The sequence below is a fragment of the Megalobrama amblycephala genome, linkage group LG10 (genome assembly GCF_018812025.1).
Source record: "Megalobrama amblycephala isolate DHTTF-2021 linkage group LG10, ASM1881202v1, whole genome shotgun sequence".
Classification (NCBI taxonomy): Eukaryota; Metazoa; Chordata; class Actinopteri; order Cypriniformes; family Xenocyprididae; genus Megalobrama; species Megalobrama amblycephala.
The window spans coordinates 14,637,574-14,653,997 of record NC_063053.1 but is presented as its reverse complement, the minus strand read 5'-3'; the positions used below and the strand labels follow the sequence as shown (position 1 = coordinate 14,653,997).

The 16,424-nt window shown below is 34.5% G+C and overlaps 2 protein-coding genes across 2 annotated transcripts; both read left to right on the top strand.

The window, feature by feature from the left end:
• Positions 1 to 2,488: 2,488 nt before the first annotated feature.
• srgn (serglycin) lies at positions 2,489 to 7,132 on the top strand. Its single transcript, XM_048204761.1, has 3 exons — positions 2,489 to 2,761; positions 4,142 to 4,280; positions 6,470 to 7,132. The coding sequence occupies exons 1-3, from the start codon at positions 2,695 to 2,697 to the stop codon at positions 6,702 to 6,704; spliced, it is 441 nt and encodes a 146-aa protein (XP_048060718.1). The 5' UTR covers positions 2,489 to 2,694; the 3' UTR covers positions 6,705 to 7,132.
• A 1,788-nt stretch (positions 7,133 to 8,920) lies between these two features.
• Positions 8,921 to 16,213, top strand: vps26a (VPS26, retromer complex component A). Its single transcript, XM_048204758.1, has 9 exons — positions 8,921 to 9,078; positions 10,108 to 10,257; positions 10,350 to 10,425; positions 10,764 to 10,920; positions 11,097 to 11,261; positions 11,402 to 11,508; positions 11,695 to 11,763; positions 14,522 to 14,664; positions 14,854 to 16,213. Exons 1-9 carry the CDS (start codon positions 9,076 to 9,078, stop codon positions 14,965 to 14,967), a joined length of 984 nt encoding a protein of 327 aa, XP_048060715.1. The 5' UTR covers positions 8,921 to 9,075; the 3' UTR covers positions 14,968 to 16,213.
• Positions 16,214 to 16,424: the final 211 nt, after the last annotated feature.

Genomic DNA, 16,424 nt, shown 5'->3' with positions numbered 1-16,424 from the left:
TTACCATTCTTCAGTTTGTCTTATTCAGTCAAAATCTTATTCACAGTATATTGATTTACATCCATTTACACACACACACACACACACACACACAAACTGGCTTAATTTAGTAGCAGCCAACATTGTGCAATTATAATCCGGCTGAATGCAAAGAGGAAAGTACCAGAAAGTTCAGTACCACATTAATAACGTTTAATTGAGTTTGTGCAGCGAAAATGGGATGGCGAAATTTTTTGCAGTCAAGCTTGATGTACATCTAACTTTTCAATCAAGGATGTGGTTCTTGTTTGGTGATTATCATACTGTAGAGAGATGAAATCACAAATTAGAAGAGCGTTCATAATATATGCTGTTTTAATTTTGTGCAATTAAACTGTCAGTTGAAAACAACCGTTAACTAATAGAATATGTAACGAGCGGTTGACCCACAAAGTATAGCCCAAACGTATTGCATTTCCTTCTCTAAATATTTCAGTAATACCATTCTGGTGCTTCTCTTTCTTTGTATCCCATCTATTGTGTATTCATAACAAATAACCAATACCAAATAAATACCCGGATAGTTGTTGCACATCTATAACCGACTATACAATTACTCTGATAATACAATTTGAGATCAACAATTAAAGCCTAGCTACTCTAAGTCTTTGTGAAGTTTTTTAAAATTCATTTTCAGTTTTATAAATTGTATATCCAATGTTTTTGTGTCTATAATAATCATTTCAGTTAGTGTGATCAATTAAAAGAAAGGTTTGAGTTAAGTTAAATCAAAGAAACCTTGCCTTCTTGCTATATGACAATCAAAAACAAGAAATACTCGTATTTCTTCATAGTTTCATCCCAAAGGAAATAGGATGTAACCATCATCATTACATGTTTTATTCAAGTCTTTGCAAGGAGCAAATATTACACAATCCAAGAAAGCTCTACCAAGCCAAAATTACACACTCTTTTGTTCTAGAGATCATCTGCATCTTATCATTATATTTGAAATATGAGTAAATGACCTGTGACTGTGTTTGGGACACTCTCTCGGTCATCTTCAGTCTGAGAGACAAACAAACTTCAGACCCTGAGCTTAGCCAACTGTTAAGTATATAGTTTGACTGACACCAAACTTAATGTACATTCCATCTCAGTGACGTTTAAACTGTGAAGTTTGTTATGAAACACCTTCATCTACAATTGCGCCTTTGATGTTTTACCTGTGACTCCTTTATTACCTGAATCCGATGTCAGGTTATTTCCATATATTAGATGGAACACTAAATGAATTAGTCATCAAGCCCTAAATAACTTTATTAATCAGCGTTCTTAAAATAATCATACTTAAAAAATAAAGGTTATCCGTCTGACTGCTACAGAATGGCCAAATTAGCTATGTTAAGAGAAATCTAACTCCCCAGCAGACAGTACTTTGAATATTCTTAGTAATACAAGACAGAATTTCCCACACTTTCCTTTTGCTTATGCATGCAATGGAAATCTCCTCTCTGTCTTGCCATATTGTGTGATAATAAAAGGAGAAACTTTTGTCATTTCCTGTGTGACCAAAACCACTTCCTGCAAACTTGACAGCTTTGTATCAACTGTGTTGACACATTCAGGCTGTGCACAACACTACTCCTCTATAGTGTTTTTTAACTGTTTCACGTAGCTTAAATATTATATTCAGATGTTCATATTTATAGTAACATTACATATCCATCCCACTTAATTAAAAAATAACAAAATAATTTTTTGTTAGATAGCAGTTCTTAGTGGTTCATTTATCACCATGTGGATAGCAATACACATTATGAGTAAAAACACATTACAAAACATGTCTGCATGCACAGTCACTCTACTTTTTTTTTTATTTTTATTTTTTTACTTTTTTTTTTATTTTTAATGCTGTCATTGTGTGTTATTAGTATTGTATAATTTAACATTCATGATATTTTAAATAATCTACTGGGAATGACTTCACCGACCCGTTTCCATAGAAAAGTTAGTTCTTAGTTGGAAATAAGCCATCAGTTTAGAGGGTGATTTTGCAGAATTTAACCTTCATTAATCACAGTCTGTGAGTTAATATTGCTCAACATCCCAGACATGTCACAATGCGACATACGAACAAAGAGTAGCAAAAGTGTGACAGTACCACAGTTTTATTTAAGTGTTTAATTAATAGCAGCTTTAAATTAAATCATGAATTGTATTTTTTCTCACTTCAGCTGATGTCCCACTTTTGCTGAACACAGATATAGGACCTCAAATGTTTGGCAACTGTCAAAGGAACATGCCCTGATATCACTTGGACTTGGACAAACTTTAAAAAATGAATTGTAATTGTCAAGATGGCTAGCCTAAACTCTAAAATAGTTTTTCTGGCTGTAAATCAAAAACAGAGAGTTTATTGTAGTTCTCTCATTGGAACTGGCTTTCATATTTTTGTTTAGTTTTAATCTGACTTGTTTTGCCATTCCTATTGTGTATATTTAAAACGACGGTTTAATTCGGTTTGTGTATTAGTAATAGTTAAGATTGGGAAACGTTGCCAAACCGAGTTGCTGTGGGCTGATTTCAGGAAATAATGACGCACACAGGGGCAGGGTCTTTTACATAGACTACTATTGAACTGCGAGAAGTTTTCGTCTGAAGTTCATTTGAAGACATTTTCTTTCGCATCTTCTGCTTTACAGAAACAATAGGATGGGATTTTACCACATAATAACTTTGGCACTGGCAATAATATGCCTTTTTGGGCAGAGTGGACTAGGTAAGTTTATTATTTAAGTATGCTAAAATCAGATTTTGAAGTAGATGATATACTGAGTTTTAAAAACTGCGTATCTTCATAACAAGTTCACAAGATATTGTTATAAACAATAATAGGCTAATAAACAAATACTAACTTGTTGACTGTCAAATCATCCGTCGTTGTACTGAAAAATATCTAAAGGCTACATCCAGCTCTTACACAATTAAGCTGCTAATGGTATTTTACGTTCCGCTGTTTCTGCGTAGGTCTTTTACATTAGGAAATGTGCCAATTAAAAAAAAAAGAAAAAAAAGACTTGTTTAATTTAATTGAATTCACTATAAGTAAATAGTTTTCATGCTAATACTGACTTTGCTCATACTGCCGTTAAAATGCCTAGTAACGTTAGCCTAATAAAATCTTTTAAATAAGTAGACCTATAGAAATGAATTTACTTATTCTTCGATTCCGATTCCCGTTAACGATTCTGTTTCCTTAACGGTTCTATCAGTGAATCTTTTAGTAAGAAATATTTGTAAAAAGCAATCTGTTGCATATACTGCAGCCTGTTGCCAAAGAAAACCAATGAAACCCATTTCAGATTTCAACAGAACAGACACTGGTCGCGATGTGGTTTTGATTCACTAAAAAGAACCGGCTCATTAGAATCACTCGTTCGGATAGTGGGCTGCATTGACTTGTTGACTGTCAAATCATCCGTCGTTGTACTGAAAAATATCTAAAGGCTACATCCAGCTCTTACACAATTAAGCTGCTACTGGTATTTTACGTTCCGCTGTTTCTGCGTAGGTCTTTTATATTAGGAAATGTGCCAACTGAAAAAGAACCGGCTCATTAGAATCACTCGTTCGGATAGTGGGCTACATTGAACGAGCAAGTTGGTTGATTCACTGAAAAGAACAACGCCGCTGGATAAGAAATTTATAGAGAAATAGTGCCATATTATGCAATATTCTTCGGTGGAATTCATTATACAATATATATATTATACAATATATATTAATATACAATATATATATATATATATATATATATATATATATATATCAATATATATATATATATATATATATATATATTTTTTTTTTTTTATTATTATTATTATTATTATTATTATTATCATAAAGGCTATTTATATATATATATATATATATATATATATATAGCCTTCATGATCATACTAATAATAATATACGTAAGATAATACATAAAAACAAAATACTTGAATACAAAATAACAAAACACAACATCTATTTAATAATTAAATACAATTTGTGCTCACAAATTGATGACAAAATTCATAATAAAATATTTTAATAATCTGGTTAAAATATATTAATAATCTGGTGTTAATTTCTGTATTATCTCTGAACACAGGAGCCCCAACCACAGGCAGGTATATGTATGTGACATGCAAGCCGGATGATAAGAACGCAAACTGTGTCACACATAAGGGGCCCGTGGTGCCACTTTTAGGGCAAAGCGCTCGCCTTCCACCTTCTGCTGCAAGACACATGTAAGTTTCCTGTTTATTTACTTCTGTTTCGTTACTTCTTTGCCTTTATTTAGGCTATTTATGTCTAGATTAATGAAAACTAAAAAGTTTAGGGAAAGTATTGTATTGTAACAGGATGCATAACAGTTCTAAAAACTGTAGAAACTCCCTGCTTCCCAATGTGCATACTATCCACCCTATCCGCCCAAAATAGTATGGAATATTACCAATGTCATCATACTATTTAGAATGGATAGTATGCGCATTGAGACGCAGACACTGTTTCAATTGATTACATTAAGTTTGTTGTGTTTTCGGTAAATCATATTGCCACTATCCCTCCTGTCATATCTGAATCCCAGGATATTTTCTTGGAAACATTATGTAAAATAGCATTTCCACAACCAATAATCATGATTAATAATGGGACCACTGGAGTCATGTTACATCTTAATCATCCATTAATCATTTCAATACTATCTGCAAGAGGAAGCTGAAGTTTTTACAGTTAGCCTTTCAGGGACCTTATAAGGATGCTGAAGTAACAACCAGCAATGTTTTAATATAAAGCATTTAAACAAAGGGATCTGTAAAACGAAGTGTTATGAGAGACATTTTTATACCTACAGGAAGTACTGACCGCTTCCTCAGATATGATGTATCATATAGAAAATGGGGATAAGAAATGAAAGAAACATTTTCACCAAAATATGCTGAAGTTGTTCAACGTCAGGGGCATTTCCAGAGTTACTCATATATTGTAAAACTTTGAATGTGAAGCTTTACCACATGATTCAAATCTCTGTTATCGTTTTCCTGGCAGTGCAGATTATTTCTGCTTAAAGTAGTTTAGACTGTGTCTTTTCACGGAAATATATATTCATAAGTGTTTAGAGATGTTTTCTGTTAGGTTTGGTCGATGTCAATGCACATTTTTAGTGCTCATTATGCTACAATGGTTGTGTGTTATATAACCGGATAAGGCACTCAAATGTTTTTGTGTCTTCTGATTCTGCCAATTAATATGCTAATATGGTCTTATTGTTATCAATGTAACATCAATGTTTTTTTTTATTGAATTACTTAGATCAAATTTGTCCTTAGATTGTATCTTTTTCTACTCAGCACTTATCATGCTGAATCACTTCCTTCCACGCATCAATCATACTGACGTCACGGAAGCTGTATCTCCTTACAATTTTTCACAGAAACCGTAATATATTACAGATCAATGAGATAACTAGAATGTTGAAAAAATATAGCATAATTTTTTAGTAAATTAATGTTCCTGTTATTCACTCACTGTTAGGTTTAATTGTTATAGTTCACAATATCTTCCTTACTCATACTTACTAGAAAAAGAAGTCACTTTGAGACTAAAAATCAAAATACAGTCAAACCAAAAATGTATTCAATTTCATTCATTATTACAGTTTCTTCACTATAGTTTATGGTAATAAAATGTGACAAGATCTCAGAGTTAAACTGTGTCAGAAAATAATTAATCTTAATTATGTCAGATAACACTTAAGCAAAACATGGTCAGGTCAAAGTGTCTGAATCATTTTTGGTCCCAAATTTTTATCAGTTTTACTGGTAGTCCACTATATGAAGAATTTTTGGGTATAATATGGCACAGTTTACTTTATTTTGCTATCCTCACTTACATAAATGAATCATAGTGTCTTGCACCCACTAGTAAAACAAATAAAAAAATTATATCTAGTGTTTGAATAATTTTTGGTTTGACTGTAACTCCCTCTTGCAACAACATCTCTTCTCTGATGATGTGTTTACTGGCGCGAGGGCGGGACAAACTGTCGCTCACATGAGATCACAGCAATAGCAAACCACAACCATCCAAACAATTCCCGATCAACAGAATTAAGTCACGCTGTACGTTTTTTCTTGTTTGAGAAGAAGCCATTTCATTTGGATGTACGTCAAACGGATAAACGTTTCGGGGAGTTCAGAAACAGTGCTTTTACTGATATAGAGAATAACTCCCTTTGGAGTAGACTTGCACTTTGCAGACATTTTGTTTTTATGCTCAAACAGCAACATTACACACTAAAGAAAGCTGAAAATGTAAAAAAGCATAATAGGTCTTCTTTAAGAAACTGGCTCCTTATGTTCTCAACAAAATTACAGGAAGGGCTGAGAGGATGTTGGAGCACTCTTGAATGACTTTGTGCTTTTGTTTTCAACAGAGTCCCAGTTAGCATAGAGGAAGCCACTCCTGAGACTGAGGAGCAGTCAGGAGAGGGTTCAGGTAACTCAGACATCTTCGCCCCTTTTCTCAACATGGATCGGCAGTTGTTGAGAGACGATCCAGAGCAGGAAGTCAACAAGAATGAAGAGGAAGCATCGACTTGGATGGAGTCCAGTGGAGCTGAAGTTGATTACTCAGATTATGTCCAACCTCAGAAAATAGAGTCGGTGTAAAGGGCTGCATTACTGTACATCTCATGTGCTTTTTCTGTCTCCTCTTGTACAATGTGAAACATACGGGATGCTGCTTTTTTGGTCGCAGATCTAATTAATATATATTCATAAACTGTTACATGCTGTGCAAAAATCTATAGCATTCCAGTTTGCATTGTAAGGATCTATTTTATTTCCTCTTCATCTTTGAAACTTTTATATTATTATTTTATCTACTCTTAAAGTCCAGAGTATGACATATGATCTGAATAAACTATTAAAATATATTTTTAATTAATTCGGATGGAAAATGGAAATATTACAAAATTAAATAAAATGTTTTGGTAGCAAGGAGTACATTTTGTAAACAACTTTTTGGCATTATTTTATTTGTATAATATTTTGAACATTTCAAAAAACAACTTATATATTAAAAAACAACAACTTTACTATGTGCATTTGTCTCTTATTTTGAACACCTCAAACCTGTAAAGAAAGTAATAAACTGTATTCGACAAATGCTCTAGATATGAGATGAGGTCAGCCATTCAGGCTTCCTGTTTTACCAGAAGCCTATTATCACACTTTGGTTGACTATATCTTGTGCGTTTCCGGACTCGCATCTCATGACCTGTTTCTCAATGTCAAGTGTACAGACATACAGTTTATAATAATTCTGTATTTAGAGCAGCATTAAAAAAGATGGAAACAAAGAGAAAATGAAACAATGCAAAAGGTGCAAATGTGCAAATTCAAAAGCATGCGATGCGGTTAAGATGACACACACTGCCTTCAGAAACAATTTACACCCCCACATTTGTTCGTGTTACACCTCCAGTTCAACACATTGAAATATTTTTCTCTCTTTTGGTTCAGCACTAAATAATAGTTTTTCAAGAACATTGATGTCACCAAATTGGATTAATTTACTACAAAAAAAAAGCATTTACACCCACATTGAATATAGTTTTTTATCAGAAATGCCGTATTGAGAATGTGTATGTGAGATTTTCAATTTGATTAATTCAAGGCTTGACTTTTAAAATGCCATTTCAGAAAATTAATCTTCACATGGCTTCTAGCAAACTCCAGATGTGACTTAATATGAGACTTCATCAAAAAAGCGGTAGCCACTCTCTCAAAAAGAAATCAATATCTCCACAGTTTCCAATTTGAGCCAAAAAGTTCTGCAAGTGCTGGCCTTTTGTTCACCTCTGACCATGACTGAATTTGAATAGATGGCCTGATATCAGTAGGCCAAGTCTGTGTTGTGCAACGTTTCATCCGCTTCAGCTTCGCAGGAAAGTTCAAATCTCACTTACTCATTTTCAATTTTTGGATTGCAATAAAATTATTACAATTCTTATATATTTCATTGAAGTTAATATAACTTATATAGAAGAAAGAAAATCATGTTTTTAAATATTACTTTGCAACATAGTCTGAGAAAATAGGTTTCTCAGAGTAGGTTTTTTTTCTGTATAGACAAATTCTTTTTTGTTTTTTTTCTGTGACAAACAAATATACCTTAAACATTTGTGACAGAGCATTGCCACAAGGCTACCTCCCATTCAACAGTCTGTTTATACTGAACAGTCTATTCAGTTACAATTTAAACAGTTAAAAAAAAAAAAAATGAAACAATTCATGAAATAGCACAAAGGTGGCATACAAATTGTCAAATAATTGTTTTGGCCAGCAGAAATTATAATTAATTGTAATTCAAATAATCCCACCAGACACTTGACACAAATAGGGTACAAATAATCCCTCAAACCCTTAAAAAATAAACCTGTTTTTTTTTTTTTTTTTCTTCTCCATTTTATATAAAGTTTGCCATTTTTGCAACCTATTACCAGAATGTGTGACATGTCAAAAGATATTTTAAAACCCTGATTTTGGTATTTTAAAACCAGTTCTAACATTTTAAATATTCTAACAATAAATATCTAACTAAATGTACAAAGTATTTTACATTAAATAATAATAATAATAATAATAATAATAATATAGGAAAAATACTCCATTTTATATTTAAAATCTACCTTCATTTTACAGTTGATTCTTGTTTGAATGCATGCTAGTCTGGTTTTATTATTTGCTTACTCAACAGCTATTACACAAATACTAATTAGAGGATAAAATTAAATTAATTATAAACGTAAATTAATATAGCATGACAAAAAAAATATATATAAGCAAAAAATCTTAACTTAATTTAAAAAAAAAAAAAACTTTTATTTTGAAATTCAATAGGCGCATTTTCTTAATGTTTCAGCGCTCACTCGCTGTGTGTTCCTGTCGATCCCATTCCTTTTAGCTCAGAGGAACAGGGAAGCAACGGAAGTTGTACTGAGGAGGATTGTGTTCAAGCTAAGGCTACGGAGCTGAAATGGTGAGCGTTAAATCAGACTGCATTTAGTGGGTAAAATTCTTGAACTCAGTGCACACTTGCCTTATTCCCTCTGGATTAAAAGCCCCCAGTCCTGGCAAACACGTTTGCAGTTTATGCAGCCTAAAGTAGGCCATGGAAGTCGTGAGTATTGGGTGGGGAGGCTGGTCATTATCAGTAAGCGATTAATCACTGATAAAACACAACAAATAGACTCTTGTGTCCTTACAAATTGGTTCTCATGGAGAATCTGTACGTGTTGGTCTTGTTTAAGAAACTTACACCAACGCAAATCCTGCAGGACCTTTAAAAACAGCTGTGAAGCTGAAGGTTGAATTCAAACTAGATACCGAGTTCATTTTGGTTTTCACTAAAATTAAGCCGTTTATAAGTTTTCAGTTTCATACACGCTGTTAAAAGTTTCTACAGCCTCCTGACTCCACATGGATATTGAGCAATGCAATTCACATGACAGTTAAATGTTTCGCACTGAGTCAGCATTTCCATGTATTGGGAGTGTTGCTTTTCTATCGATGTAATCATATTTGTATTAAAACAGATTTAAACGACAAGCCAATTTTGAATTGATGTGTAAAATGGCTATGCTTTAAGATTATGATGTCTTCACCCAATTAAAAAAGTGTTAGGTCCACCAGCTGTCAAATTTTTCATGTGAAAGATGATAATTTGACTGTTTCTTATCATACTACTGCTGATGAGCAGGTTTTTTCCTTTCACATCAGACACTTCACACAAATAGGGTACAAATGCCTGAAATGGATACTTTTTTTGCAACCTGTTAGCAAAAATTGGTCAAACATGTCAAAATACAGTTTAAAATCCTGATTTGGGAATGTAAGATGCATATTTTTTATTTATGAAAATGAAATATTCCATTAAAAAAAAAAAACAATAATTATAAATTGAGTAATTTGTTTTACTTGGATTTCTGTCACAATACAGAAAAATAGATCTGTCACTAACTGGATAAGGGTGAATTGAAAAAATAAAATGAGATTGTCACTCTTTCAGAGTTTCCTTGGAGGTCTTTTTGGTCCTGTGTGTGAAATTGATGTCATTCTGAACGATGCTGAAAGCAGAAAAACAGCAGAGCTGAAAACTGAGGATGGGAAATTGGAGAAGCATTATCTGTTTTATGATGGAGAATCAGTTTCAGGAAAGGTGAGTGAGTAAACATCGCCTGTGTGACTGTGAGTAATTTCTTCACGTCTCTTATTTTGAAAGAAAACTAACACGTGTTGTCTTCTGTCAAGGTAAATATCAATGTGAAACAAACGGGCAAAAGGCTTGAACATCAGGGAATTCGCATTGAGTTTGTTGGACAAATCGGTAAGTTAACACAACGCATTAAGTTATTCTCTTTCTCAAGGCATTCATGCAGTAAACTGGCTTCAGTATGGCTGTTCTAGTATGCTGAGAGCTTAGGAGAGCATGTGGTTGTCACATGGAAAGGGAGCTTGACTGCTCTACACATTTTCTGTGTAGGAGGCAATCTGTTATGGTGCCCTAGTTATTTTATTTCTTAATTTTTAGGTATTATTAGTGATTCTAATGTCTCAAAAATCACAAGATTGTTGCTTGAAATGCACACAAAAAGCACAAAAAGTTTTTTTTTTTTGTCCAGCCACTACATAAGAGCTTGTATTTTTTTCCCCCCCCTCATGCAGAGCTCTTCAGTGATAAAAGCAATACTCATGAGTTTGTAAACCTTGTGAAGGAGCTCGCTCTGCCTGGGGAGTTGACACAGAACCGCAGCTATGACTTTGAGTTCATGCAGGTGGAAAAGCCATACGAGTCCTATGTCGGAGCAAATGTGCGACTGAGGTTAGTGAACACTTTGTGGAAGGATTTTTTTGTTTGTCAGCATTATGAGTAGGTTTGGCCAAATGCTGAGATGTTAAAAATGCCAATACTTCTCTTATGACTGCTGCTTATCTTTTTAAAATTGCCCTGACATTAATTTAATCTTTATCTTCAATGTCCTTTTAATGTTTCTCCAGGTATTTCCTTAAAGTTACAATTGTGAGGAGGCTGTCTGATTTGGTAAAGGAGTATGACCTCATTGTCCATCAGCTGGCCACCTACCCTGACGTCAACAACTCTATCAAAATGGAAGTGGGCATTGAAGACTGCCTGCATATAGAGTTTGAATACAATAAGTCCAAGTAAGTGCACTTAACTTTGCCATTGATTTAATCCTAGTTTCTGAGCTGCTGAGTAATTCTAAGTATGTATGGATGGATTCAGTGGCTGAAACTTATCAGTCTAACTGATCTTGAGCTAACCAAAGTCTTCTTGCCTTCAGGTATCACCTCAAAGACGTAATTGTGGGTAAAATCTACTTCTTACTTGTACGAATTAAAATCCAACACATGGAGCTTCAGTTGATCAAGAAAGAAATGACAGGAATTGGTAAGATCTCCTTTTATGTTCAATTTTATACATGTATAGGATTCATGAATTATTCTTTTGAAAGAATATAAATTATGATTCACAAAAACCAAAGTTATTAATAATTAAAGAACATTTACTGTAGTCCAGTTTCATTTGCATTTTATTTATTTATTATGAAGTGCGTCATGTGACATGCCTCTCTAGGGCCGAGCACAACTACTGAGACAGAGACTGTGGCCAAATATGAGATTATGGATGGAGCACCAGTCAAGGGTGAGCAGCTGCTTCACATCATTTTCTGTATCCATTTATGTTATGAGTGTAAATGAGTCTTTTAAAAAAGGCCTCAATCACGAAACACGCAGAACAAATTTCTGTTAACCATTAATTTAACCATGCATAAATTGTCACATTCAGTTCATTGCAGGGTTATTATAGCCAACTAAAACTATAACAATTGTTATTTTAAATAAATGTTAAATGGTATCTTAAAATATAAATTAAAAACATTTCTGCTAGTTGCCAAGGAAATATTTCTCATTTTCATTTAGTTTAAATTGATGTACTAAAATTCAGAAATTGAAATTATAAGAATAAAAACTAATTAAAAATATTAATAAAATCTGGATGCTACAGTTTACTTTGATTTATAAATTATATGTATAAAGGGCTACAGGCTCCTAATTTTGTTAGAGGTCGCACTGGTGCGACCACCACCTTGCCGGATCGTTTATCAGCTCGGACAATAACAAATAGCACAACGCAGGAGAAGCGTCTCGCTGCAGCCTGCGGTGGACATCCAACCCGGCCCATATCCAAGTGTGATGTCAGAAGCCAGGCCAGTGCTGCCTTGCAACCGATTCTTAAGATTTTATTGGTCATGTCAATCATAGTACTGATTTGCCTACACCCAACAATGATCCCTAAACCCACCCGTCACTGTAACCAATGAAATTACCTGCAGGGCGGGATTTCTGGTTAAGTGGTTTAGTGGGGAGTCACGAGGTGATGGGCACAGGCGTGACTTCTGATGTCACACTTGGATGTGGGCAGGATTGGAGGTCCTGCAGCGAGCCCTACTTGGCAACGCAGCATGAACTCAAAACAGGCTCTCGAGCACTGATCTCAATCATGCGATACTGTTACTGGGACAATATATCGATTAATCCCGATTTGTGGATCGATTCTGAGATTTTCTGAATGCATCGCAATTCTCTCTTGAATCAATTCTGAGGTTAGTTTTTAACAGCAGATGGCGCTCTAGGCTAGTTTTTAACCGCACGCTCAAATGCTGACAAAGAAGAGGTGCAAGTACATAGTTGAATGCTTTTATGACGCGAGATTAATCTAAACAGCCCACTGCAAACACCCTTGCAATTTGATAAAACCTTTTCACACTTTATGAACTTTATTTAATTTTTTTTTTTTTTTTTTTTTATAAATTTGCAAAGATTTCAAACAAACTTCTTTCACACTGTCATTATGCGCAAATGTTTGTAGAATTTTGAGGAAAATAATTAATTTAATCCCTTTTGGAATAAGGCTGTAACATAACATAAAATGTGGAAAAAAAAATGAAGCGCTGTGAATACGTTCCGGATGCACTGTATATAGCCATGAAAAAACAAGTTACATAAGGCTCTACACTCCACAAAAAAATGACCAACATTCACTATGGGTTTAAAGGTGCTAAAGAGGATCTTTTCGTTGACTGAGAAACCAAAGACTGTTACTGAGTTTTTGAAATGAGCGCATGCGTAAGAACAGCCCCCCTCCTTCACAGCTCATTTCAAAGGAACGCCTCCCAAAACTCGTAAACACTCGTATTGGAACACGAGTGTTTACCACCGGCATTCGCTGTGTCGTGTTAGTGGATTCATTATGTCGGACTCACCGCAGGTAACTCATAATCTGCAGTTGTTACTCCTGTCTCCTGACAAAAACATTGCATGCAGCGTCTGTGGAGTGTGGAAAGTTACTGGAGCGCGCAGCCGCGCTCGTCTCTCACAAGGAACGTCATGGCAGTGATTGACAAGCCAGAGGGCCAATCCGCGCACGTCTCTCACAAGGAACGTCACGGCAGTGATTGACAAGCCAGAGGGCCAATCGCGTAAATGATTGGCCGATGTTTTTAAGGCCCTACCTCGTGCACAGATGATGTATATTAATATTATTCCTTTCAGTGGACCTAATAAATAGTCTTTTATCAGTTAGTAAAGACAGTTTCAAGTAATATTGCCAAAATGTATAAAACAAAACATCCTCTTTAGCACCTTTAATGTAGTAATGTTAACTGTAACCATGGTCACAGAAATGGTTGACGTTTTAAAGTGTTTCACACTTTTTCCTACACTTCAAAGCTTTAATTTTTATGTTATTTTTAATGTGATATGTAAAACTAAAAGTTAAAAGATGAAGGAAAAGTAACACTTTGTGTGAAACAAACTTTCATAAAAAAAAAAGACATGAAATGACCACTATAACCAGTAGATGGCAGTAGAGGAGCACTTATTGGTTTATTAGCCATTCCCACTCTCTAATAAATGGAAAAGTCATCAAGTCTCATGAAAAACAAAAACTTCTTCAAATTGTGACTGAATTACACAAAGCAACTAAAGAGTGCTCCCTTTATAATCACTGAAGTTGTCAGTCAGTGTAAAACATTTACATTTTCCCTATAAAATCATCATATTACTATAGTTTTGCATTAATAAGTGCAGTTACTAATAATATTACATGTTATTAGTAACTGCAAATCAGGTGCTGGTGCCACCATCTGTAGAACTTAGTGGCATCAGTGCCACTGCTTTCAAATGTTAGTCTGGAGCCCTGGTATGGACACTTCCATTTGTAAAGCCCAAAGTGTTTCTGAAAAAGACTGCTCACACTTAATTTGATGTGCTATAAGTATTTAGAGCAATTGATATTGTGGGGCTGGTTGTATTGAAGATGGTTATGCTGTTGATATTGCCATATTCATTATCCCTAAACTGATTTTTGTTCCCCTACTGGGCTGACAATTTATTTCCAGGTGAATCCATTCCCATTCGCCTTTTCCTAGCTGGTTATGACCTTACACCCACAATGAGAGATGTAAACAAGAAGTTCTCCGTGAGGTACTTTTTAAACTTGGTGCTTGTGGATGAAGAAGATAGGAGATACTTCAAACAGCAGGTACAGTGTGTATGAAAATGCATTTGTTATAAAATGTACAGTTATAAATAATTATTATGTTCCTTTTGATTGTCGCAAGTAACAATGCTTGTTATATAAATATTTTACTTTCAGTGTATCATTTGTCATGCAAGATAAATTAATAAAATAAATAAACAGTATGACTTAAATATTTGTCCTTTTTTGTAGGAAATAGTTTTGTGGAGGAAGGCACCAGAGAAACTGCGGAAACGGAACTTCCATCAGCGCTACGAATCACCTGAGCCTCGGCCGAGTCTCTCTGCTGAGCAGCCGGAAATGTGAGTGGGGTTTGGAGAACATCCAGCCAGGGACACGCATACCTCTCAGTGACCAGTCGCAGGAGAGGAGAACAACTTCACTGAACATACATGCAGATCGCTGCTCACATGGTCACCCCTCACAGCTTATGGTGATAAACTCTGCCTGAATTGGCTCTGCCCTCCCTGCTGTCCACAGCAAGCAATCTGTTAGAATACAAGGACACTTTTTAGAAAGCACTGGAAATGGTCATCAGTCATATAGCACATCTTCAAGGTTGCACGCCTCCCTAGATGAAGAAATGTTTTTAAAAGTGCACTCACTGGTATCCTCTGTTCCAAATAATAGAGCAGAAACATATAGACCTAAAACACATTTTAAAGAGCTTCCTCATCTCATGCATGCTAGCTGGTGAATCTGAGTTCATAGTAACCGTTAATAAAGGCTATGGGGTCATTTAAAAAAAGGTCAGTAAATGGAATGGCACCCAGGCCACACTGTATTTGCAATCCACTTAAACATTTCTGTTTAACTTATTTAGCGTCTTCTCTTTTTTGTTAGTTTGTTTCTTAAGTATTCCTTGAAATAAAAATAAAAAAGTATATGTCTATATATAAAATATTTAAAGAGGCTTTGGACTAGAAGCTTTGTAAAACCAGGGCAGTTTGTGTAATTATATTGGGCACATATATTCAACTTGTTAGCCCAGTTTTGAACACACTGGCTTGGTAGTAAAAGAGGGTCACTTGAACTTCCTTAAGAGCTTTCTGGGATGATTCATCGCTATTAACTGCTAAATATCATCTCTGCTGCAATTACATTTCATATTGTCTAAATTGTTAGACACCCCAGAGAAATGACGGGATTGTTTTGTTGTATCTTTTGCATGTCATCCTGCTTTAAGGCTTTCTAACAAAAGGATGTTGACAATTTTTCACTGTTGCAAATGTACTTTTGCATATTTTATGTGGTTTGTGGAGTAAATGTGTTTATTTGGACCTAATTTCAAAACTGTTTTTGATTTCACTCTTAAAACATTTTTTTTTTTTTTTTCCTACTGCTTTGATTTTAAAATTCACACTACATTACAAATGGAAATGTCTGTGTATAAAACTATTGAGTGCCCCAATGATAACAATGATTTGAAGAACAAATGAAATAGTTGTGTTATGGCAACTGAGTCATTTGTACCTCTTGAAAATTGTACATATCCAGCCATAGTTTGTTTATCTGCCATTATGTCAAATAAAAATGCCAGTTTATACTTAAAGCTATATTTATCTTTTTTATTATTATTATTATTAAAAATGTTAAGGAAGCGTTAAAAACATCCATTTTCCAAACCATGTCTTTTCCGAAATAAACTTTGATCATATATATACAGCATATAGGGTTTATTTTTATTTATTTTTTTAAGCTATCGGGACGGATTTGGCGGGAAATTGCATACGTAAGCCGTTCGACTGAGTGTGTTACGTCAA